The 23,471-nt window shown below is 45.1% G+C and overlaps 1 protein-coding gene across 6 annotated transcripts in view; it reads left to right on the top strand.

Moving 5' to 3' along the window:
- Window positions 1-18,239, top strand: part of Vps13d (vacuolar protein sorting 13 homolog D) — a 234,091-nt gene extending 215,852 nt beyond the window's left edge. For 3 of the 6 annotated variants that reach the window (XM_031379407.1, XM_031379404.1, XM_031379408.1), the window contains 3 exons: window positions 5,342-5,473; window positions 11,745-11,985; window positions 13,233-18,239. In XM_031379407.1, the coding sequence (XP_031235267.1) occupies window positions 5,342-5,473; window positions 11,745-11,985; window positions 13,233-13,364 (505 nt within the window). In that variant the 3' untranslated portion in view covers window positions 13,365-18,239. The remainder of the gene's footprint in view (window positions 1-5,341; window positions 5,474-11,744; window positions 11,986-13,232) is intronic. The other 3 variants (XM_031379403.1, XM_031379406.1, XM_031379405.1) reach the window with 2 other exon arrangements.
- Window positions 18,240-23,471: the final 5,232 nt, after the last annotated feature.

Here is a 23,471-nt window from a genome sequence, read left to right as displayed (position 1 = left end):
GATTAGCTGGTTGACTTGAAGGGCTGCTTCTTCCTATATGCTGTGAAATTTATAAACCGCAGCAGCTGAGGGCTTAAAATGGCCGACAGCCCCCAGCTGGCAGCAATTAAGTGTACCGCAGACCTTTGGCTAAACAAAAGGCTTGTGGAGGCAGAGACTGCACATACTAAACTGACTCTTGTTCTCAGTGTTGGTCAAGAAACACTATGACCCAAGGAGGGGAATTGGAGGTTTTCCCCACTTCCTGTTTAGTGTTGTACCAGACATTGCCCAAGTGGCTGCCCATCATGACAGGAGTAGGGTGGCAGAACAGTTTTAGTATTGACCTTCATGCCCCAGCACCAATGATGGGAGCCACAGCTACCACCCGATGAATACCATATTAGTCAGGATTCCCTAAAGAAGTATGAATGGTAGAATGAGTATATAGATATAATAGGGAGCTAGCAGACTTGCTTCCAAGCTGTGACCCAGGCAGTCCATCAATGCCTGTCTCACAATACAAAGGTTGAGAATCTGATAGTTGTTCCATCCAAGATGCTGGATGGCTCAGCTGTCTAACTCCAGGATTCCTGGAGAGCTGCTGGTCTTTTGACTACATTAGAACTGACCTCAGTAGGATAGATAAACTTGCCAGAGAGTGAGCACAAGCAGGCAAAATACAAAGCTTCCTTCATCCTTAGCCTTTTATGTGGGCTCATACCACTTTGAGGTATGGCCCAGAATGTGGGTAGATCTTCCTTAAGTAGATGCCCTCTGACCTCCTCATATATGCTATGACATGCACACACCTCTCCACAGTAAATAAACAAATAAATACAAATAGACTCTAGATCAGAGTTCTCCAACGTACAACTAAATATGGATCAATTTAATTTTGTTTTGTTTTTATCTTTTGAGACAGGATCTTGTGTAGTCCAGACTAGCCTTTAATTTGCTTTTAACTTAGGCTTGCCTTGAATTACTGATACCTTATCCCTCGCCTCCTGCCACCACTTCTGGTTCCTGAATGCTTAGAGTGTACCACACCCTCAACGTTCCTTTATTTTCCTTTCCTTTGTCTGCTTGTTTTGAGATGGGTTCTCATGTGAAAGTAAATTTAAAATTTGGTTCTTTTGTTCCACTGGCCACATCTCACATGCTCGGTAGCCATGCGACAGTGACAGCATATTAATCAGTGCTGCCCTGCACAGTACCAAGCATTGGATGGGGTGTAGATAGTTATGTCTTTCTACTGCATCACGAGGGGAGTGTAAAATGGTTCCACCTCTTTAAAAGTAGCTAAAATTCTCCTATTCAGCAAACTTTAATATCCTGAAATCTGGCAGAAAGTGTGCATGCATACATGTGTGCATGTGTGTATCCAAATCTAAAGGTCATCAATCATAATACAGAATGTGTATTATTGTTATGTTATTTGTTGTTCAAATGCACAAGAATGTTCATAGCCACATCACTTACAATAGCAAGATTTTGGCCAGTAAGTACTCAGATGTTCATACCATGGGGTATTAGTAAACAGACACAAGTGAATTCCAGCTGCCTAAGGGAATGGCTGAATCCTCCCAGTAGACAGTGGTATCTGCAATTTCGAACACGATTGGAAATAATAGACAACACAGGTGTGCCAGAGCACACTTTGAAGTGTGGGAAGACGGCCTACAAAAGAGCATGGGCGATAGACATAAGAGTCAGAGTCAGGGTTGTGCCAGAAGACAGCCTACAAAAGAGCATGGGCGATAGACACAAGAGTCAGAGTCAGAGTTGTGCCAGAAGACAGCCTACAAAAGAGCATGGGCGATAGACATAAGAGTCAGAGTCAGGGTTGTGCCAGAAGACAGCCTACAAAAGAGCATGGGCGATAGACATAAGAGTCAGAGTCAGGGTTGTGCCGGAGGAGGAGTGGGGAGCTGGATGCAGAAGACCCAAGCTGTGGTCGGCAGTGGGGCTGTGTATTATTTGTTCAAATAAAGAAAGAGGCCAGAGACAGTGGCAGACCCTGAAGAGAGCATGAGGGAGCCAGCCTAATGCCTGGCTCACTGGGACTAAGATAGTGACTTAACAGCCAGTCAGTTACATGTGTCTGTGTGTCTACATGGTCATACAGATGACTGTGAGAACAGTTCTACCACACAGTCGTTCCTTTTCCCCAGTGAAGATCACCTCATAACCTTTCTGCCAGCTCCTGGGTTTGGAAACATTTGCTGATGTTTGGCTTTTTGTTGTTGTTGTTGTTTTTAACTAAGCTTGGGTTCAGATTTGTTCTCACAGTGACTTTACACACCATTCCCAAATTCTGCTCACGACCTACCAACCCGGACATGAGAACTTGAAATTTTAGTTGTGTTTTAGAGAAGAAAAACTAGCTTTAGTTACTGACTCAGCATTGTAGAAGAATGAGGAAGGGAACCTTTAATCTGCCTTTTGCCTTTCTAAAGAATCCTCTCAGATCCCCCCTCTGTGGGGAACCCCTCATTTACAGATGAGATCCCCCCTCTGTGGGGAACCCCTCATTTACAGAGCCTGTCCTCTCTTTGAGCTAGGGATATAATGAGAGGCTGTGGGTTTGAACATCACAGTGAGCTCCTGTAGGCCCCAGCACTAGGTACCAAATCCAGCCTATCCCTTGGTGTTTGGTAGACCACCAAGAGGGGTCTACCATAAAAATTGGAAGTAGTTTGCCCTCTGGAAAATCAGGGAGGAGATAAGCATAACACATGGGTATATGGGTATGCCCATGGGGAGCTAGCGTCTCTACCTGCTCACTCTGGGTATATCTGTGGAGTTACAGTTTTCAGGCTAGAAGATAATAAATAAATTGGGAGTAGAAATAAAGTTTGACAAAGGGCTCTAGAGGAAGCCACTGAGTCAAGGAATTACTGTCAAGGAATAAACTTTTTGGTGACATGGAGCACATTTTCTTCCATTCTAACTTTGCCCACAGTTGGTGTAACTTCTAGGAGCTCAGGAGCAGGAGCCTGCCATCTTTCATTGGTTTGCCAGACTTCCTTCATTTCCTTCAGAGGAATGCAGAGTTCAAAGTCAGTTTTCCCCTCCCCCCACTGCTAAGCACTAAGGAAAGCTGATGTCTTGAAAGGAACAGGACACATGTCCACAAGGGTTAAGGTTTCATATCTGTCCTTTGTTTCTCTAGTGGACTAGACAGAAGTACCCTGGACCTTTCTCCTAGAAAGAAGAGATGATGCCCATTGGCCTCCACTGCTCCCCTCTCACAAACCATTCACCATTCTGGTGCTTCTCTGCAGACAGCCAGGCGCTGCTGAAGCCAAATGCTTTTTCTTATGGTGTGTGCTGTTTGAGTGGAGGCGATAAATACACAATACCTGAGTGAGCTGATATGCTTTGAACAGGCGACTGGCTTGCTCTTAAGTTATGTTTCCAGAAGAGCCATTCTCACTGATGTAGGGGGAATTGGCATTCAGGAGGCTAAGGCAGGCCAGCCAGTTCAAGGCCAGCTAGAGCTATATAGTAAGTTCAGGTTCAGCATGAGCTACAACATAGTAAGACCCTCACTCAAAGCAAATAAACCCAAAGACCATTTGTTAGCAGGTATAGAGAGGTAGAAATAATAGTATGGAGTATATGTTATAGGTAAGCCCACACATATCTCTGCAAGTTAGGAAGTGGGGTGAGAGGAGAATCCAACCTTGGTAGGAAAGTGACCTCACCATCTTCCTCTTGAAGGGATGTTTGGTCTTCTGCTTGCTAGCCAATGACCCTTCCAGAGCCTCTTAGGCAAAAGAACTGTGGGAATGCCTTGGGGAAGACATGTTATTGATATGTGTAGACAGTGAAATGACAGCAGTTGTTTTACCAGGCCAGGAAACTAGAACAGGCCATCTGGAAAAGCCCATCGAGCACCTTCCTGCGGACGCCTTGCACATGGTAACCTGCTAGCGTCCATAGCCGAGCAGTGAAGAAGTTCCTCTCCCAGGAGACTCACAGTGTGCCAACACCACCATCCCTGCCTTCAGGGAGAACTCAGGGGTCAGCACATTAGAAAGCCTAAACCTTGAAGGAGGGATTGAGCCTCAGCATAGTGGGATATGTGCTATAAATGAAGCCAGCTCAGTACCCAGTCCCTCGTGCAAGTCACTGTGTCTTTATATCACTCCCAAGAGGACCTAAGCACCCGCATACCTAAATATTTGAGAATTGTCCGGGAGTAGGAGACTCTCTGGCTTCCTGAGAACTCTCACACACATACACCTCCCAGCACCCCATGGCACCTTCCGAACTCAGCCTGGTGAACTCAGCCTGACCCATGCCCAGAAACCCTTGCAATGATCTTAGCTCTGCAGATAGGCCTGTGGCAAGTTCCAGACTTCTGCTCCCAGGATCCTACCCAGACTTGCCCCGCAGAGTGCTTCCTCCCGGTCAGTCTGTCTCACTACCACCAGTCCGTGGTTCTAAAGTGCTGATTCAGGGTGGCTGCCTGGTCCCCTCTTTGAGGTATGTCTAGAGAGGGATGTTTTGCTTCAGTAGGTTCCAGGAACAAATAATAAAAAGTACAGCAAGTACACGGCTAAGGACAGACCCGGTACACTCTTATCAGTCATCTGAAGTATGCGCTGTCTTTCCAAGACAAATATGGACTCCTGTTTCTAGGAAAACACCAAAAAGTATTTATCAATTATCCTGTCTATGGTTTGTGGAAAAAGACAACAGCAGCCGACCCTGAAAGCCATAGCAAAGCAGATTCCTTTAGGCAACCAACAGCCAAGGGCATGGGTTAGGGCTGCTGCTGTGGCCTGGGACTAGTCCCTTCACGTGGCTGCTGCATTCCTTCCCCTTTACCAGGGAGACTGAGCTCACTCCACAGGGACCTGGTAACGTGGCAGGTTCACACTAAAGCCTAGGTTCTTCCTGAACCCACTGCATGTCCCCAGAGGGCTGAACCTAGCAAAGAGATCCCTAGCAAAATGGTGTGGGCCACAGGGAGGCTTGTGCTAATCAGCCTAGAGAGCCATGGAAGTAGGTAATCTACATGGAAGTAGGTAATCTACATGGAAGTAGGTAATCTATGCTCTCAGCAGAAGCCCAGTGGGCACTTTGCTTCATTTTTGCAGCCAACAGGTAGCTTGTGTTATCCTATTACATAAAAAGTGAAATGGACAGCTAAGGAAGTTAGCTGATTGAGCATCGTAATAGTCTTACAACCAAAAAATTGTGAAGTCTGAACTCACAGTGGGCATGTCATATACCACACAGTCCTGCAGCAGCTGGGTCCTGTCAACTAAGAAATGCCTTTTCAAACGAGGAAGGAAAAATCGTTTTAACCATGACACTTTAACCTCTTCTTGTCTATTTGCCCTTCTAGGACTCAAGCCCAGAGGGTTCGGAAACCTCGTTGCTGCACTGGCCCCCAGGGGCTGCTTCCTAGATATTCTGAGAGCCAGGCAGAAGGACAGGAACAGCTCTTCAAGCTAACGGACAACATCCAGGACGAGTTGTAAGTGGGGGTAGAGGGTGGAGAAATAGCCCATTGGTCCACTGTGTTGCCTTGTCTGTCTTTAAGAAATTTCTCTATGACCCAGGAGCTTCATGCTGATACAGCCCTCGGAAGAGACTGAAGAATTACTTGTCCTAAATGTCAGATTGTAAATGGCCAGTACCGGAGGGAGTGGCTCTCAGTATCAGTTTCTCTGTAGTCAGTGCAGAGAGGCCAGTGCATGAGATCGTCTCTGTCTTAAGGGATTTTTGTCCCATAATTTTTTTTTAACTTTAGTATCTAGTGTTTGCTAGAGAATGCTTGCAAACTGAAACCAAATAGCAAATTGTTACCCATATTCTGGAAATGCGTTTTTCTTAATTATGCCGTCACTCTGACACATCAGCTAATGAGATTATTCTCAGCTGACGGCAACCATAGCAGTCTCCAGTGCTAGTCTGTGGAAATCCTCAGAATGTAAGCTGCTCTGTGACTTGACCAGGTGTGAGAGAACTAAGTTTGGGGTGTAGAAATGTCCTAGTGTGACTTGTATCCTGAGGGTAAGTGAGCTAGGGAGGATCTGGCACTGTGGGTGTTACTGGATGGTGGAAGAGTTCAAGGAAAGATTAGCTCCTGGGGGTGGCCTTCAGTGTCATTGGTTGAGATAATACCAGAGGCCTCAATTCCCATTTTATAACTTATTTGAATGAGAACATAGAAACTGAGGTCTAGAATTTAGGAGATAGGATTGGCATCTTCTTAGGTGTATCCTGCCATGGTATCATTGGAGTGTCTCTAAATAATGCTGTGCATTTCTTCCCTTGAGCCTATTCTGCTACCTAACAACATGCTATGGATCGAGTGGCTTCAACAGCAGAAACTTAGATCTTCATTTCTGAAGGCCAAGAGGGTTAAGACCATCCTATAAACTGCATTGTTGGTGGGATTTTGGGCTTCAGACTCAGACCTAAGAGTCATTTCTCAGCCGAACAAAACATGGTATAGACTCTACTAGAATGTCAGCCAGTTATGGCTAGGGTGTCCCACTCACTGGAGAACCCTCTGAACCTAGAGCAGTGCCTGGGATTTAAGTCACTCCATAAACTCAGCTGGAGAGCTGCCGTTCAACATTTGTGTTAACACGTGTCCCACTTTCCATATCCCATGGGATCTAGGGTGCTATCAAAGGCTAAGTAAGGGGTGAGAGATGAGGCTAAGCTGGTAGAAGGCTTGCTCAGCATGCATAGAGGCTCAGGGTCCATTCCCAGCACAGCATAAACCCCAAAAGTAGTAGCATTTGCACTCAGGAGATGGAGGCAAGAGGATCACAAGTTCAAAGTCAGCCTAAGCTACCTTCCATTGTCAGCTTGGCATCCTTGTCTCAAAAAGGAGGGTGGGCTAAGTAAAATTGCCGATCTTGGTGTGTTAAATCTTAAATTCTCTGCTATCCCACCTCTATTCAATCCAAACCATCTCTGGTACTTTGAAACAAGATTCATTTGTAATAGAATGGCATAAGATCAGAAAAGCACTATGGACAAATTGTATAGTCCAGGCACCATGAAGTTGCTGCCCACATGGGTACACACCCTGGAAATAGGCCAGTGAGCTAAGATCTGCAGTCAGGATGAAATCAGCAAAATGAGTTTCACAGAACACTTGAAGTTTCATGTGATCTGGGCACAGTTACTGGCTGAATTTTAGCTTTGAAGATGAAGACCTTGTATCTCCACCCACACTGAAGGTGGAGCCTGGCCAGTGGGTGGTGAGGGAGGCATGTGACCTCAGTCTTCCTGGGCATATAGGAGAGGTCACAAGGGGCCCTGGCAGACGTGGCTCGGAGTGTCCTCTGTTATCAGCCTGTACTCAGGGCCATGTCAGTGGTCTAGTTATCCCTCTGCAGGAAGGGCGCACTCAGGAAAAACACGGGTGCCGACTTCTACCTCTGACTTTTATCCTAGATTTGTAATTAAAAACATGTTTAAGGACCTAATTATTTGCATATTCCCCTCAGAGTTAACCCGTTAAAGGGGTCTTTAATACCTTGCTCTACTGTTCTAACTAAATGTTTCCACATTTTTTTCCACTTAGACTCACTGTTTCACTTCTGGAAAATATTGTGTAATTACTTCCTGATGGAGTGAAAACCCCACAAAGTCCCCCGGCACCACAGCAGCGTCAACTTTGATCTCCCACATCAAGTTGCATTTAGTTTTGTGGGTTTTTTTTTTTTTCATTTAATTAAACAGTATTGAACAGATTGTCACTGACATCCAGTTTAAGGTCGGCTAAGGCTTCATAGCAGGCTCATCAGTGCTGTGCACCTCTGTTACCTCCCATTCTTTTCAGTCTTAATCCAGGATCCTGTACGGTTAACTTTTTTGAACAATGCCTAGTTTGTGGCTAGAGGTCACCCTTTAGTTGTTTTTATTTGTTTGTCTTTTATGAAGTATCTACCTCGTTTTCAAGTATTTTATCAAGTTGGCCCATTCATATCGTAGGCACAAAGGGGATTCTGGCCTTGGGATCCGGAAACTGCTATGCTCAGCAGCATGGTCCTTGGGTTCTTTTATCATTTAGACAGAAAGGAATATTTAGGAGAGGTGTGTGTGTGTGTGTGTGTGTGTGTGTGTGTGTGTGTGTGTGTGTTTAATACAGAAAAAGTATATGAAAGGAAAGCAAAGGCAGGCAGGTAAAGGTTTTCTCCTTAGGTTCTTGTCTCCTAGAGGCAGGGGAAGAGGAAATTTTGGAGAGGATCCTGACCAAAGGAGCATGCTAAAAATGCCACCTCTCTCTTCTAATGAAACCAACTCTTTTACATGGTTAGCAAAATCAAAAAGAACTCAGGAAATGAGTAACAGTGAGATCACCTTTGTTCCCTCTGTCCCTCCTTCCTGTGCTGGAAATGGACCCCAGAGCCTTACATGACTATGTGGGTGCTGTTTCTCTCAGCCACAGCCTAGCCCCAGCTCACACTCCCTGAGTCAGGAGCTAACCTGTCAGAGACATCTGACACCTGTAGACATGTGTCCAGCACCAAACTCGGCTGCTCATGGCTGGCTTGAAGTTCTGAGGGCAGCACAGCCCCTGGCGTCCCACCCCCCCGTGTTGTACCTACGTGCAGCAGGGTTCCTCCACACCTCCTAGTGTCCTTTCTCTTATCATCGTCTGAATCCTTGCCCGGGCCATTGTTTCACTGTGTGCCAGGTCAAGTACAACATTGTGGTGTTGCTCAGCAAGTCCACAGTCTTAGCAAGTCACACAGACTTACTTGGAAGGAGAGGGACATGGTCACTGTTATTGTCCTTGTTGCCCACTGCCTGTAACATAGACAGTTACTGTCCTAACCGAAGTCTGAGCCACTTGTCATGGGCCTCTGGTGGTTAGTTTTGAAGAGAGGGCCTCTCTGCCCTCTTCTGGAAGAACAGAACTTATCCTAGTGCTTGTGTGTGTTTGTCATCTTCCCTCTGCCCTCACAAGACAGGTGGCATGTCCCTCCTCTGTTTCCATCAGCCAGCCTGTGGATCAGCAGCAGTGAAAAGCAGCTGTAGGTAGGAGTATGGAAAGCCGAAGTCCGTGTGTCAGCCGTGGCCTCTGCTGCTCTGTTGGCTGGGGGTGGGGTATAGATCCTGTAGAGAGCTAGCCTGCAGATGGGCAGCCATAGAGAAAAGGGGGGCTGGAGGAATACATCAGAAGAATGAAGAGCCAAGAGGGCTCTGCTTTGCCACCCGAGTTAACTCCTCAGAATGAGTGACAAGTTCGGGATTAGGATCAGCAGATGAAGGGTCTGCCCCAAGCTGTTTGAGTGAGTCTTTGATGTGGTTTCCAGATTTGGGGTATGTGGGAGGGTGTCAAGCAGACTTGACAGCAGTGGTGGTGATGGGACCCAAAACCTTGACCTTGGGTAATGGGTTTCAGAGGAAGCCTCAGGGAAAATGGGGAGACAGCCATTGGCTGTCATTGCCCAGCTCTTTCTTCTCCCAACCCTGCCCTTGGTTCTGATCTGCTTTTGGCTTGAAGGATTTGGAACAGTGAATGTTATGAGCAGCAGCCCCAGGGCATGAGCAGAGCTCCTAGGCCCAGACTGAAGATACAAGCAATGAGGGCTGCTGTATTGCGCTTATTCTGTCCTAACAGGGATCTTTTCCGTTAATCTTAAGGAGTTGGTAGGCAGCACCATCTCTCCCAGAGATGAAGGAACTGAGTCATCAAGCTGCAAGCCACCTGACCAGAGTCGCAAACTTGTGGGCTCTCCTTTCTAGCCTAGCCGAGATTCCCTTACCCTGCTACCTGCTTTGTAGAAGCACCCCTGGCTCAGAGCCACAAGTCCTCCTTATTTCCTGGCTTTTAAGAGGATGCAGCCTCTTAGAAGGGAGTTGAGATGTGTGCTTAGGACCAGCCCCTGTGCCCTTTGGGATAAAGGCATCTTTCTGGATGTCACCAAGGCTCCTCAGAGGAGGACGGAGCACTAATGAGATAGATGCTAGAGATCCAGTCTCTCCTGGATGTTGTAATCCATGTGTCTTCTCTCACCCTGCTTCCTGGCCACTTTTTGAGTCTCCTTAGAGAGTTCCAGACAGCCTTCATGGCTGATCGCCTGGCCCACCTGTGCTCTAGAGCAAAGCTGTTTTTGTGTGTTCAGCTCATTTTCCATCTAGTTCCAGCTGGCCCTGAGATGTTCTCTTTTCTTTCTGTCTTTCCTTCTGTCTGTCCATGTCTTTCCTCCTCCCTTCTCCTCACATAGTAACGCTGCCCCTGACTCTGAGTGTGGGGCATAAGGAGGCTGTGCTAAGCTGATCATGGAGAACGGCTGAGTGCTTCTAATTTTGGCAGTGAGACTTTACAAGTCTACATTCTCAGCATTGCCAACCAGTTAAGTGAGAACAGCAAACCCCAATTTTTGTCATGGGAGCCATAATTAAAATGACGACTGGAACAACGTGGGTTCTTAGCAAGTCCTCATGGGTGGCTGACTTGGTGGTGGGTACTCAGGAAGTTGTATGAGTATACAATGGACCACACTGGTGCTTAGAGTGCCACTGAAGCCAGAGTGCTTAGCTAGAAGCAGAAGGAATCCTCTGGCAGTGCTTTGACAGGCCAAGGTGTTGAAAGGTCAGCAACAGTCAGGACCAGGGTATTTGGAGAAGCTTTGAGAGTAAGGATGGTGACTCAGTGTGGGGGAATAGGAGTGAGAGTGAAGGATGCTCTAGAGAGGTGCAGAAGAGAGTGAGGGCCAGCCATGATTGGATCTGATAGGCAAGTCCCTGGTGTCCAGCAAACTGGCCCTGTCCTGCCCTCAATGACTCTACCCTTTCTGATGATTTTGTGCTTTGTGACCCTGGACTAAGGCTACCCTGGACCTGGAACCATGGCAGTTTCAGACAGAGCCTTGGCTTTAAGAAAACACAATTTAAAATCCCAAGGTTCGCAGCCAGCCTATTGTCAGTCAGCTCTTGGTATGCTTGTCATCACCCGGTGTGTCCCTACTATCCCTGATGGCCAGCCACATTGGGAAAAGCCAGCATAAGATACAGGCAGCCACTAAGCTGAGAAGGCAGTCCCTGGCTTTCAAGGTGTACTCCTGGTTCAGCAGAGAGTATTCCTGCATAAATTCCCACACCAGGCTGTGAGCTCTGCTGCAGGTACTCCAGGACTCAGGCTTCTCTCTGTTTTTCAAATCTAAGCTGTTTCTGAGTGGCCTGTGAGCTTTAGAAGTGATGACTACAGTTCTGAGAGTTCAGTGGTATCATAAGCCCCATGACTCTGGCCATACTGAACAGGGGTCAGGTAAAGGCAGGTGTGCAAATGCTATTGTTTGCAGTCTGGCAGATCTGTCCCCTCATTGTCTTCTAGCCCCTACTGTCTCTCCTCATGGTCTATCTTGTCTGTCACATGTCCTGTCAGCAAAGCCTTGTTTCCATTTCTCTAACTCATAAACTATCCAAAAGTTCATCGAGCAAGCCACAAAGCCCATATCAGAACAGGATTTTTTTTTTCTGTTTGAAACTCTTAGCAGATATTACTTGTTAATGTTCATGAGCACCCTCCAGCAGAGAGCTATGAGCTATGAACAGCAGCTCCTGAGGCCAAGTCCTTTCTAATACAAACTTACAGATGAGGAACCTGAGTCCCAGAATAATAAAGCCATGTACAATGAGGGGTGGTAATTGGGAAGCCTAGGGAAGCCTAGGCCTCAGACCCTAGACCAGCAGGCATCTACCCTTTTGAGTATCAAGGGATGGCCTGGCCTTGACATGGAGCAGCTCAGCATCATGAGTTCTTTCCCATGCAGCTTCATAGCAGTGGAGAACATTGATAGCTACTGCGTGCTCATCTCCTCCAAAGCTGTGTACTTCCTGAAGAGTGGGGACTACATAGACCGAGAGGCCATTTTCCTCGAGGTCAAATATGATGACCTCTATCACTGCCTTGTCTCCAAAGACCATGGGAAGGTGTATGTACAAGTGACCAAGAAAGCTGCAAATTCTAGCAGTGGCGTGTCCATCCCAGGCCCATCCCACCAAAAGCCAATGGTGAGTACAGCTGCTTCTTGCCACTCACATGGACATACCCTGCTCTACCCCTGCTTTACTCTGAGGACTCCAGTGGGAGATGTGAACTGCATTAAATGTTCTGCTCCCATTCTGCTAGAAGCCTGGGTATGTTCTCTTACATTTGTATCTCAGTTACCTACCAACACAAAGCAGTGACATGATTCATAGAGTTTTGTGTCCTTGAAACATGGTACTAAGTGCTGGCACCCTGAGTCCAGGACAGGGCACATACTGTATTGTTTTTCTGGTATCAGAAAAACACAACCTTTTGATCTATGAAATGAAGTAATATGAAGTACATTCAATAGATATTTGTAGGAAAGAGTGGTATTCGTCTCTGTAGGGTAGGAGGTATTGTGTCAGAACTTTTGGGTAGAGATGCACCCAGAAGTTTTCAGCATGCACTTCCCAAACAGTGCTGTTAGAGACAGAGGGGTCAGAGCATGTGATTCCTTCAGGCCACATAGCTGACTGTAGCACAAGCTAGGGCTCAGACTCAGCTGACCCATCTGACCCCTATCACTTGTATCTGGTTCACAGAACTTGCTCTGCTGAGCTGGGCAAGTGAACCCACAGCAGAGCAGTTGTGGGGAAGCAGCTCTATCTCTAGTCACAATTCCAGGCATTGGACCTGCTGGTGCATCCCCAAAGGTTTGCCCTTTTGAATGGCCATGTTCATCTCAGCTCTTTCTATAGACCAGAAAAGCCATCTTGCTGAATTTCTCCCCAGGAGCACTTCAGCATTCTCTATTCTCTCAGGGATGAACTGGAATGGGTTTGAGCTTGTCAGCCCCTCCTGGATGGCTGCAAGGTAATGCTCCAAAGTGTGCATTTTCCACCAACTGTGCCTACCCACCCCGTCTTCCCCTTTCAAGGCAGGCTAGCAGTGAAGCACTCTGGGTAAGAAAACCTTTAGGCACATACTTGCTGATTCATGTGCCCAGCCACCACCAGGCTTTGAACTTGAATAAGGGTTCAGTCTATTGTCCTGCCTTACCTCTGAATGGAAGCTCATCAATTATGGGTTGTGATAGGCAGCCTGCAGTAACCTGGGGTATAAAGTAAAAGCTTGGATCAGAGTGAACCAGGCACAGACACCTGGGAATCTCTCTATCTTAGATTTTACATGGGAACTGATTTGGGGTGGCCATCCTCTGCCCATGTCCTGTGGTTGTGCTTGGCTGCCCAGCCTCAGGGCAATGTGTTCATTCTTGTCTCCTCTGTAGGTGCATGTGAAATCTGAGGTCCTTGCTGTCAAGTTATCACAAGAAATAAACTATGCAAAGAGCCTCTACTATGAACAGCAACTTATGTTAAGACTCAGTGAGAATCAAGAGCAGTTGGAACTGGACTCCTGAGGACACCCAGCTGCTGGAGAGGGATGCTCCAGACAGAAGCCCAACCCAGAGGGCTGAAGCCCAGACTTGGCTCCTGTTAGAAGGGAAGCCAGAAGAGGTTTTGGGGAAAAATATCAAGGAACAAGGGAAAAGAAATTCTCACAGGGAAAAATGTAAACAGAAACCATATTAGTTTGTGGGACAGGGAGTTTCTTTAGATTATGGGGAAATAATTTTTAAAGTATTGATGGAATAACGTTTTAAAATGTATTAAGAAGGATCTAATTTTGAGAATGCCCTGTATTTTGTTAACATGTATATATGTACAACTGTGTGTTTGTAAATACATAGACGCTTCTGAGCGGGGCTGTGCTGTTGTGAAGGTTTGTTACCTGTACAGTAATGTAAAGTTGGACTGGCCCTTCTGCCACACTGTGGCTTTTGCATGCCTCCTGAAGGGAGTCCCTGTGGGAAAACGTTTTTGGAAGTGGAAGGGTGCATTGTTTGAGTTGCAACTGCAATCAGTGTTGAAGGGTGAGTCTTCAGTCACCTAGAGGCAAGCAGAAGCAGACTAGAAAGGACTAGAAACCAGCATGGCGCCCATCTTTGTTCTCACCTGTGTTACAGGCAGTGTTTAAATTTCTCAGGCAGTTTTCTAACGTCAACCCATTTGGCTGTCTTCAGCCACTCCACCCACTGGGAGGTTAGCTGCTGAGCATTTGCCTACATATCATGGCCATCCAGGTTTTCTTCATGCTTTTGTGATTAAAGAAGTGTAAGGCATTGGTGGGTTCTCTTGACGTAAGTCAAAAAAAGTCCCATATCCCACTGAGTTCTGTTTAATAAAACCACATGCTCACGTCACAGCATTGTGGCCCCCTGAGATAAGGATGAGAAGGGAGAGTTATAGAGAAGGGTGTGCATGGGAGCCAGGGGCTTCCTGGGTTTCACTTTGCTATTTCCCTTTTCTAGAAGGAATAAGCAGATTAGAGATGGAGGGTGGGCCTTACCTTATACCACAATCAAGCCTTGTAGCTTTGGGTGGTGTTTTTGGTTTGTTTGTTTTGTATTGTTTTTAAGTAAGTCTAGCCAATTTCTACAATTGTGTCACACAATCGCTGAGATCCGGGGTGACCCAGTGGGTGTGTTTTGGTATTTATAATTCTGATCCTTCCAAGGCACAAACATAGCAGATCTGTTCTCCAAGCCCCACCCCCAATCCGTGTGTGTGTGTGTGTGTGTGTGTGTGTGTGTGTGTGTGTGTGTGTGTGTCTGTGTGTGTGTCTTTCTCTGTGTCTGTGCATGCACCATGGCACATAAGCATTGATGGGCGAGAGCAGTCCTAAAGGAGCACTTTAGCTACATAAGTGTTTTCAAGGAGCTATCTTCTTGACCTCCTAGTTTGCCTTCTTCCCTGAACTGGACTGGACTGGACTGGACTGGACTTTTTATGGGTTGGGTCTTTGGTTGGTGATTTGTTGCTCCCTAAGGAGGGAATGAAGATGTCAGTGCCCTGTTGGAGACTCATATCTGAGGGGGAAGGGTTAGTTCCTCATGGTCTTCCTCAACAACCTGGGCCTCCATTCCCACACAAGTCTGGCCTCTGGTCTTACTTTCAGTAACCCATTACCCGAAATCTTGATCTCTTACAGAGGAGGCTTCAGAAGCATTGCTTATGTGTGTCTTCTGCACGTGCTGGGACAGTCCCTAACCGTTAGAAGGAACAGTGTTGCTAAGGGAAGTCCACCCTGCCTTGGGCCCCTTAAACTGGGTTTCTCAGTCTGCAGCTGGTGCTTCAGGAGGACCCAGGGAGAATCAGACACCCTCCCTCCTGGCTCCTTTCTAATTTAATCAGCTCTTTAATAACTGCCCATCTTCTGCGATGACACAGCCCCTTCCTATGATACCTTAGAAGCAGCAGGTACTAAAATGGGGTTTGAGACCAGATGGGGTGAGACTGCAGGGTGAAGGGAGATCAACTTTGAGTTCTCAGTTCTCCCAGCTGAAAAGCCCTCATGCCAGGCCTGGGAAATACTCCAGATGCCTTCACTGTTGCTTCCTAGCTTCCCAGGACAGAGTCCAATGCTCCAGAAGAAACGGGCCTTGTCACAGCTCCTGTTTCCTCTTAAGTTGGTATTCACCATGTGTCAGAGACTCTGCTGGGACAAGTTCGTACTGCCTCAAATACAGCTCTTCTGGGAGAAGTTAGCAGATGAAGGCAAGCTGGATGAAGAGACATTAGAAGCCACCCTGGTTCTTAGAGCACATTGGAAAGCCAGGAGGAGAGCATCCTGTTCCAGGCCCACACGGAGGAGGCATAAAGGCAGCCTCTGTGTCAGCCCCCAACTGTTCGGTGGAGCACTCATCCCACCTCAGTGTTCTAAACGATCCAGGGCCACCTTGTCTTCAAGTGTCATTTGTGCCTCAAAAAAATAAAAGATATAAAAGGCATCATAGCTTCTCAGTGAATGGAAAACAAAATAAAGGCCTGGTTCTTCACTATGTATACACAGACTGTGCAAACTCCATACTCTAGAGTTAGCACGTTCTATAAAATAAAATACATGGATTTCCCACACGTTTGCTTTCTTCCTCCTGCTTTTCCTGTTCCTCCTCCTCTTCTCCCTCCTCCTCTGTGTTGCCAGAACTCTAGAATCATCACCAGTGCCAAGATATCAAACATAGTACAGCCTTGGCAGTCAGGAGCAGCTCTGCGCTCCATCCAGGGACTCAAATCACCACTGAATACTGGACATACCTGGAATGAGCAGACAGAAATGGCTTTGCCCTCCAGTGGCTGTGTGCTAGATGCTGTTGGGCTGAGCCTGCAGGGAGTAGAGTAGAATGGTCATCATTTAGAGTTCAGACAAATGGAGAGGAGGTAGAACAGACCCATCTAGAGACAGGTGTTGATCCATGAAGGTGTGGATCCGTATAGGTTTCAGAGTTATACTGGCAAAGGTGTCTAATAAACTAGGAGGACCACATTCACATTTCAGAATCAAGAGCAGTGGAGTAGTTGTGGTGGGTGTTGGGGCTGAAAGCTGGGTGAGAGGAAAAGGTTCAGGGAAAAATGGAGTGAAACCAGAGATACCACATACTGACACCTCTAGAGTATTCGGCCAGGGTAGAAAGTAGCTAATACCTGTACCTTAAGAGGGAAAGGTGGCTAGGGGCAGGGACTCGCAACTATATATTCCCAGCTGCTCAGACTGAGTTCTGAGGGTCCTTGGAGCCCAGGCATTTCTAGGCCAGCAACATAGCAAGGGAAAAAAAATAGGGTAAGGGTGGTCATGTGTGAGAGAAGATGGGTGGACATTTGATCACTTCTTTGTTCTAGGGACATGAGCTGATTATGACAGGGCAGGGGGTGATAGAGATACATAAAGATGTGACCTCCCCCTACAGGAAGACAGCATGCCAGGGTCGACACCAGTTTGTCAATATTGTGGTTTACCATTAGGAACAGTGGCTGTGGAGTTATAGCAAATACTTTCAGTATCATTTTTATGGCCATATTGGTTTTATTCCTTTAATTTTTTATTTAACATTTGAATTACATGTATTTGTTGTGTGTGTGTGTGTGTGTGTGTGTGTGTGTGTGTGTGTGTGTGTGTGTGTAAAAGAGACAGGCAGACAGACGTGGGTACCGGGGATTGAACTCAGGCTCTCAGGCTTGGCTGCAAATGCCTTAATCTGCTGAGCCATTTTGCCAACTCACCTTTCATTTTTTAAACTTAATATATTATGTGAGTAGATTTCCTGATCTAGCCCGCTCTTAATCCCTAGAATGATTCTCATTTCTGCAGCATGTGTTAACTTGTTAGTCTTTGATAAGTCTTGTTTCTGCAGCGTGTGTTAACTTGTTAGTCTTTCCATATGTCTTGTTTCTTTTGCTGCTATTTTGAGTCTTTGTATCTATAAAGTAAGAAATATCTTTGGTTTCCTTAAATGGATCAGAGAGCTGTCCACATTCTTCTGGTTTGTCCTACTTAAATTACAGTAGGGTTTCCTGTTCTGGTTTTTGATGGTTAGATGAGTGTGCGTATTTTGCATTAGTCCCATTAGTCCCTTTAATCACTGTCCCACTGTCTGCCAATTGGGGTATTTCAGATTTTCCGTTTCTTAGGTCAGCTTTGACAACATTTTTTTTTAACATGTTTTAGTTTTCTTAAGCCTTTTTGTTATCATACAGTTGTGTGGATTCTCTTAGCTTATTTTAACGCCTTCTGTGTTTTCTCATTCTAAACCCTACACATTTCCACGGCTTGGTTTAAGTCTGTTGTCCTTTTTTAAATAACTACTCTGAAATTCCCTTCTCTTTGCTGCTTTGTTTTTGTTACTCTCGATTCATTTTGATTTGTGTTACTCCTCTGCTTTCTAAAGTAGGTTCAGTCATGCCCTGGTATCCATGGAGACAGCATCCCCATCCCTGTGGATTCCACATGCTCAGATGCTCAAGTTCTGGATGGTACATGTATTTGCATATTGAGGTGATTAAAGCACATCAGGTTGAATGGATTTGGAATCACCTAGGAGACACACTTACCTGATTGTCTGTGAGGGTGTTTCCGGTTTACATGAGGAGGGAAATGTACTATGAATACAGGCAGTACCAGCCCATGAGCTGGAATCCCAGACACCTCCCACTGGAAGGAAGGAAGGAAGGAAGGAAGGAAGGAAGGAAGGAAGGAAGGAAGGAAGGAAAAGAGAAAGAAAGAAAGAGAGAGAGAGAAAGAAAGGAAGGGAAAGAAAGGAGAGGAGAGAAAGCCAACTGAAACAGCATTCATCTATCTGACTGTGGATACAACAGGACCAGCTGCCTCATAATCGTGCCACCATGCTATGGTGGACCAAACCATTGGACTGTGAGTATAAATAAACCCTTCTTAAGTTGTCTTTGTGTTGGGTGTTTTATTGTAGCAATGAGAAAAGACACTGCCATAGAAATTTCATCCTAGTAGCGAGCTGCTGCTGGAAAAACCCTACTGTGTGATTCTTAGGTATTTAGAACTGGTTTGTGGGAGGAATGTGCAAGAGTTTGGAGCTTGGGGCCAGGGAAGCCCTATATGATTCTGTAAGTAGAACTTAATGGAACATTCTGGTGGGAGTCTGGAAAACCAGAGTGCTGATAGAAATGCACACAAAGGAGGCCGGGCTCATGAAGTATTAGAGTGAGACAAAGAATCTATTAGGAACTGGACTAGAGGCCATCCGTGTCACCTGGCTAAAGGCCTGGCTGTATTCTGCCCTCCCCCTGAGAATTTGAGTGAGCCTGAATACAGGCATAATGGACTAGTTTGTTTCTCATAGGCAGTCACAAGACAGCTAGCATCCAAGCTGTGGCACAGTTACTGCTACTGCTCTTGTACAGGTTTCTGCTGGCACAGTACCGCCCGTGGAGCAGACAGATGTAAAAAATGTTCAGTTTTGTGATAAGGAAGTACCTTAGTTACTGTTCTGTTGCTGTGAAAAGATACATGACATAGTCAACAGGGCTGAATAACACCAGACTGTCAAGGACATGTGGTTGGGTTCAGTGACATGGAGAATGTTACCTCTAAGAAAAGTTTCACTGATATTTATGGAGTAGAAGTCACATTAGAGAGGGTAAACCTGGCCCATGAGATGGCTCAGCTGGTCAAAGCACTTACTTGCTGTGCAGGCATGGTGACCAAGTTAGATTCTGGAATCCACATAAATAAAAGCAGAAGGAGAGAATGAAGGTGTCCTCTGACATCTACACACTCACCATGGTACATGTGTACATACACACATACACACAGAGCCATCATAATACACATTACACACATGCCATAGTGATAAATAAAATTTTTAAATTAAGAAAAAACAGTAAATCGATTAAAAGAGAGATAAAGTAATATTGTTTAACAGGTCAAATGGTATGATAGGGTAATCGGAGAATAATTAGTCTGTGATGGTGACATCATAAGGGCAGCCTTCAGAGCTTGGGTGTGGGCAGATAGGCAAGCAAGTGACCTAGACATGGGCCATACAGGAGCAAGCTGATATGTTTGCTGTTCTAAACAAAGCCTGCAGACTGTGGAGACAGAACTCTCCTCTGGTGGCTTTCTATTCCACCAAGTTTTAATAATGCATGTGTAAGCTTCAGCTTAGCACATTTGCATTATATGCTATGCCTTGTATTCCACATGGAAGCAAACTCCAAGGACTCACAGTTATGTGGTAGGTGTCCACCACAGCAGAGTCTCATATACCTAGTGCACAGGAGATCTCAGGGCCAGGGATTGCTCACAAACTCTCAGAGTGCTGCAGCTCAAGACTCCAGCCCTTGGGAAGGGCTCCTGATACTAGGCCCTCCATGTGGAGCTTTTGCTATTAATGGTTGCTGAGGGGGTGAGAAATGTTTCTTCAGTGGCTTATCCACTAGTAAGATGTCTCCTGTAAGGAACCGTAATAAAACTCAGTGGCTTAAAGAAGAGAAGAAAAAGACAAGAAAGTAGAGGGCAGGGGTGAGGGGGACAACAGAGGGCAATGAGGTACACATGATCAAAATACATTATACACATGAACGACATGTCACAGTGAAACCCGTCATTATGCATAATCTGTGTGTAATAATTAAAAAGAGTGGGAAAGACTCTAGCCCTCATTTCTAGCATATTCCTGCATTTAATCAGACTAATAAGCCATGGCAGATGATGGTTCAAAAGATGAATGAAAATGCTTGTCTGATTGCACCCTCATGTGTGGCCACTCACAATTTGTTTGGTTTAAAAATATTTGACACTGAAGCAATACAGGCCAGGACACAACATTTCTTTCCGTGTTTTTTGAAAATGCAAACTTTAGTTCATACATGAAATATAAAAAAGATAAAATGCAAGTGTCAGGCCTATAATCCTGTTACTTGGGAGGCGGAGGCAAGATGACTGAAAATTCAAAGCCAGCTTAAACTACATAGCAAACCACGTCAGAAGAGAAGGAAGGAGGGTGGGAGGGAGGGAGAGAAGAGGGTTACGTTAGTAGTGTGTTCCAGTTTCATTCTGTCTCTCTGATAAAACACTGTACTTCTAGATCACAGTCTGCTATTGAGGGAAATCAGGGCAGGAGCCTGAAGGGAGGCTGCCTGCTATCCCACACAGCATTGCCTCTGACCATGGAGCTCATTCGCTGCCAAGGAAGTACAGCAGGAATGGTGGAGGAGACTGCTTGCTGACTGACTCACAGGCTCATGCTTAACTACTCTTATGCAGTTCAGGACCACATGCCCAGTGAGTGCTTCTGCCCACAGTGGGCTATACCCTCCTACACCAGTTAACAGTCATGACAATACCCCACAAATGTGTCCACAGGCCAATATGATCTGAACAGCCCCTCAAATGAGATACTCAGGTGACCCTAACTGGGCATGTTATAATTTAGTAATAGCTGAAATCCATGTGTTTTTATGTGTGTGTGTGTGTGTGTGTGTGTATCTGTCTATGTGTATCTATGTGTACATGTTGTCTTGTGTATATGTGACTGTGAGTCTATGTGTGTGTGCATGCATTGCAATTACTAAGGTGTAGGTCCAGCATGAGTGTATGAAGTCAACAATTACAATCTGAGGGTACTTGAGATCTGGCTTTTTCGAAAGCCAACCCTGCCTCATCTGAACTCTTCCACTTCACGAGGGTGTCACTTCCCTCTACTGTCTGTGGCACCCACTCTCCCTTTAGCGTCAGACTCTGTGGCAAAGCTTCCTGGTCTGTCAGAAGATCCCTTTTCCTCTCAGACTTGCAGTCAGCAGGCTCACTGTATACAAACATCTCTTCCTTTACCTTTTTGAGAACTAACCCTGGACAGTTTGAGAATCCTTCAGGCTCGGTCACTAAACTTTTGCCCAATACTTTTTCTACCACTTGAGAATTGTCTTTTTAGCTTGCTTATTTATTCAATTTATTTATTTATTTATTTATTTAATCACAGAATTTTAAAAATTTACTGTTTATATGTTCTAAGCTCCAGGTTCCATTTCAGACTGTGTGCCTCAGCTCCTAATTGCTGGGATCCTAATGTTACCTTTTGTAGATGTGTGACAGGATTAAATCCCCTAACAAGTGACTGCAGGATTCTAGCAAACCTGCTTGACCAAATTAACTAATTAAAACATTAAGTACTTTAAAATACATGTAAAGTTCAAAAAAGGACTAGTTATGTCTGTCTTATACTATAACACTTATTTTTTTTCCTGACATGATTATATATTTTAAAAGTTCAAGAGCCATTGAGATGACTCAATAGCTAAAGATGTCTATCATCAAGCCTGCTAACCTAAATTCAGTTCTTGGAACCCATATAGTGAAAGAGGAGAATTGACCTTCTCTCATAAATTTTCCTCTGACCTCTGCATGTGTTCTTAAATATGTACATATGCATTCAAAGTAAATAAAATGAAAAAAATCTGACAGCTTAAATAAAGAGAAGCATTTTTCAAAGATAAAATTATAATACTCTATTATATTTGGTATATAAATTTATATACTATATGTTATATGTCTCTAATATATTCTTTATATAATAAATATAATAGAAAAAGAAATAGAAAATCTGAATAGCTCTATCAAAGAAATTAAATTTGTAATTAATTAAATCCTCCCCAAGCTGGCTCCATTTGTGGATTCTGTCAAACATTTAGAGGCAGACTAGTGTCAATTCTGTATAGGTTCACAGAGGAGAGAGAAGGCACCTTCAGCTCATTTTATTCTGACACCAGAAAAGATAAAGACTGTGTAAGTAAAGAAAACTAAAGACACAGGTAGTAGAGGTGGTGGCACACACCTTTAATTCTAGCACTCAAGAGACAGAGGCAGGCAGATTTGTGTGAGTTTGAGGCCAGCTTGGTCTACAGAGTGAATTTTAGGATATCAATGAATTCTACACTGGGAAACCCTGTTTCTAAAAACCAAAAATAGGAAGAAGAAAAAAAAGACACAGGGATTGTTAAATATCATCGAAATTTAGAGATCATTTTAGACTTGCAGCATAATTGACTTACTTATTTTTATTTTTGTATAAGTATGTATTTGTTTGAGTATAGCCACTGTGTTCACGGAAGCCAGAAGAGGGTATCAGATCTACTGGGGCTGGAGTTAGAGAAAACTGTGAGCTGCCTGATGTGGGTGCTGAGAACCAAACTCAGATCCTCTGTAGGAGCAGCAAATGCTCTTAACTCTTGAGTCTTCCATCTCTCCAGCCCAAACGCAACTTAATTAAAAATAAGGAAACAGTTGAACAGACACTTTATGGAAGAGTCAAACAGGGTTAATGAGATGACTCAGCAGGTAAAGGCGCTTGCTGCTGACCCAGTGACCTGAATTTCAACCCCTGAATCCACAGGGTGGAAAGAGAGAACACACCCTCTCGAGCATCCTCTGACCTACACACAGTGCACAAGCCCGGCTCCCTAAAGGAACAGATTCAAGAAAGCTGTCAAAAGAATTACACAAACAGCCCATGGTTTCTGAAAGATATTCAGTGCCACTCAAGGAAACACACATTTAAATAACAAACACTATTACACCACTAAAATGACTAACATGAAAACATCCGACAATAACAAGTGTTGATAAGGGTGTGGAGTACCTGGAATCCTCATCCATGGCTGGTGGGGATGTAAAATTACCCTAGAAAACAACTTGGCAAGTTTTCAAAGCATTAGACATGTACTTACCTTGTGACCCATTAGTCCTAATCCTTGGCATCTACTCAAGAGGAAGGAAAATGTGTCCGTCCACATGGAGACACATACACAAATATTCGCCCACAATAGCCTCAAACTGGAAACAAATCACATATCTGTCACTGGGGAAGAAGTCAACAAACCATATGACAACATAGTATTGCTGTACTACTCTGCCATCAAAATAAACCTGACACCCACACTTGCGTTGACCAGTCCCACTGTGGTTTCCATCCTAACTTTCCAAAGACAACCAAGTCAGTGATATGCAAGATGTGGGGACAGGATTAACAAACAGGGACAACTATGGAAATAGTGGGAACAAAGGACAGGAAGGTGAGGTTACACTCAGACAGAGAAAAGATATTTAGGGTAAGAATCTAAGCTTTATGAGTGTGTGACTGGGAGAGAAAAGACAAAGT

Source organism: Mastomys coucha, unplaced genomic scaffold, assembly GCF_008632895.1.
Source record: "Mastomys coucha isolate ucsf_1 unplaced genomic scaffold, UCSF_Mcou_1 pScaffold18, whole genome shotgun sequence".
In the NCBI taxonomy this organism is placed as follows: Eukaryota; Metazoa; Chordata; class Mammalia; order Rodentia; family Muridae; genus Mastomys; species Mastomys coucha.
The sequence above is the reverse complement of the archived record's forward strand: the minus strand, read 5'-3'. Positions and strand labels throughout refer to the sequence as shown.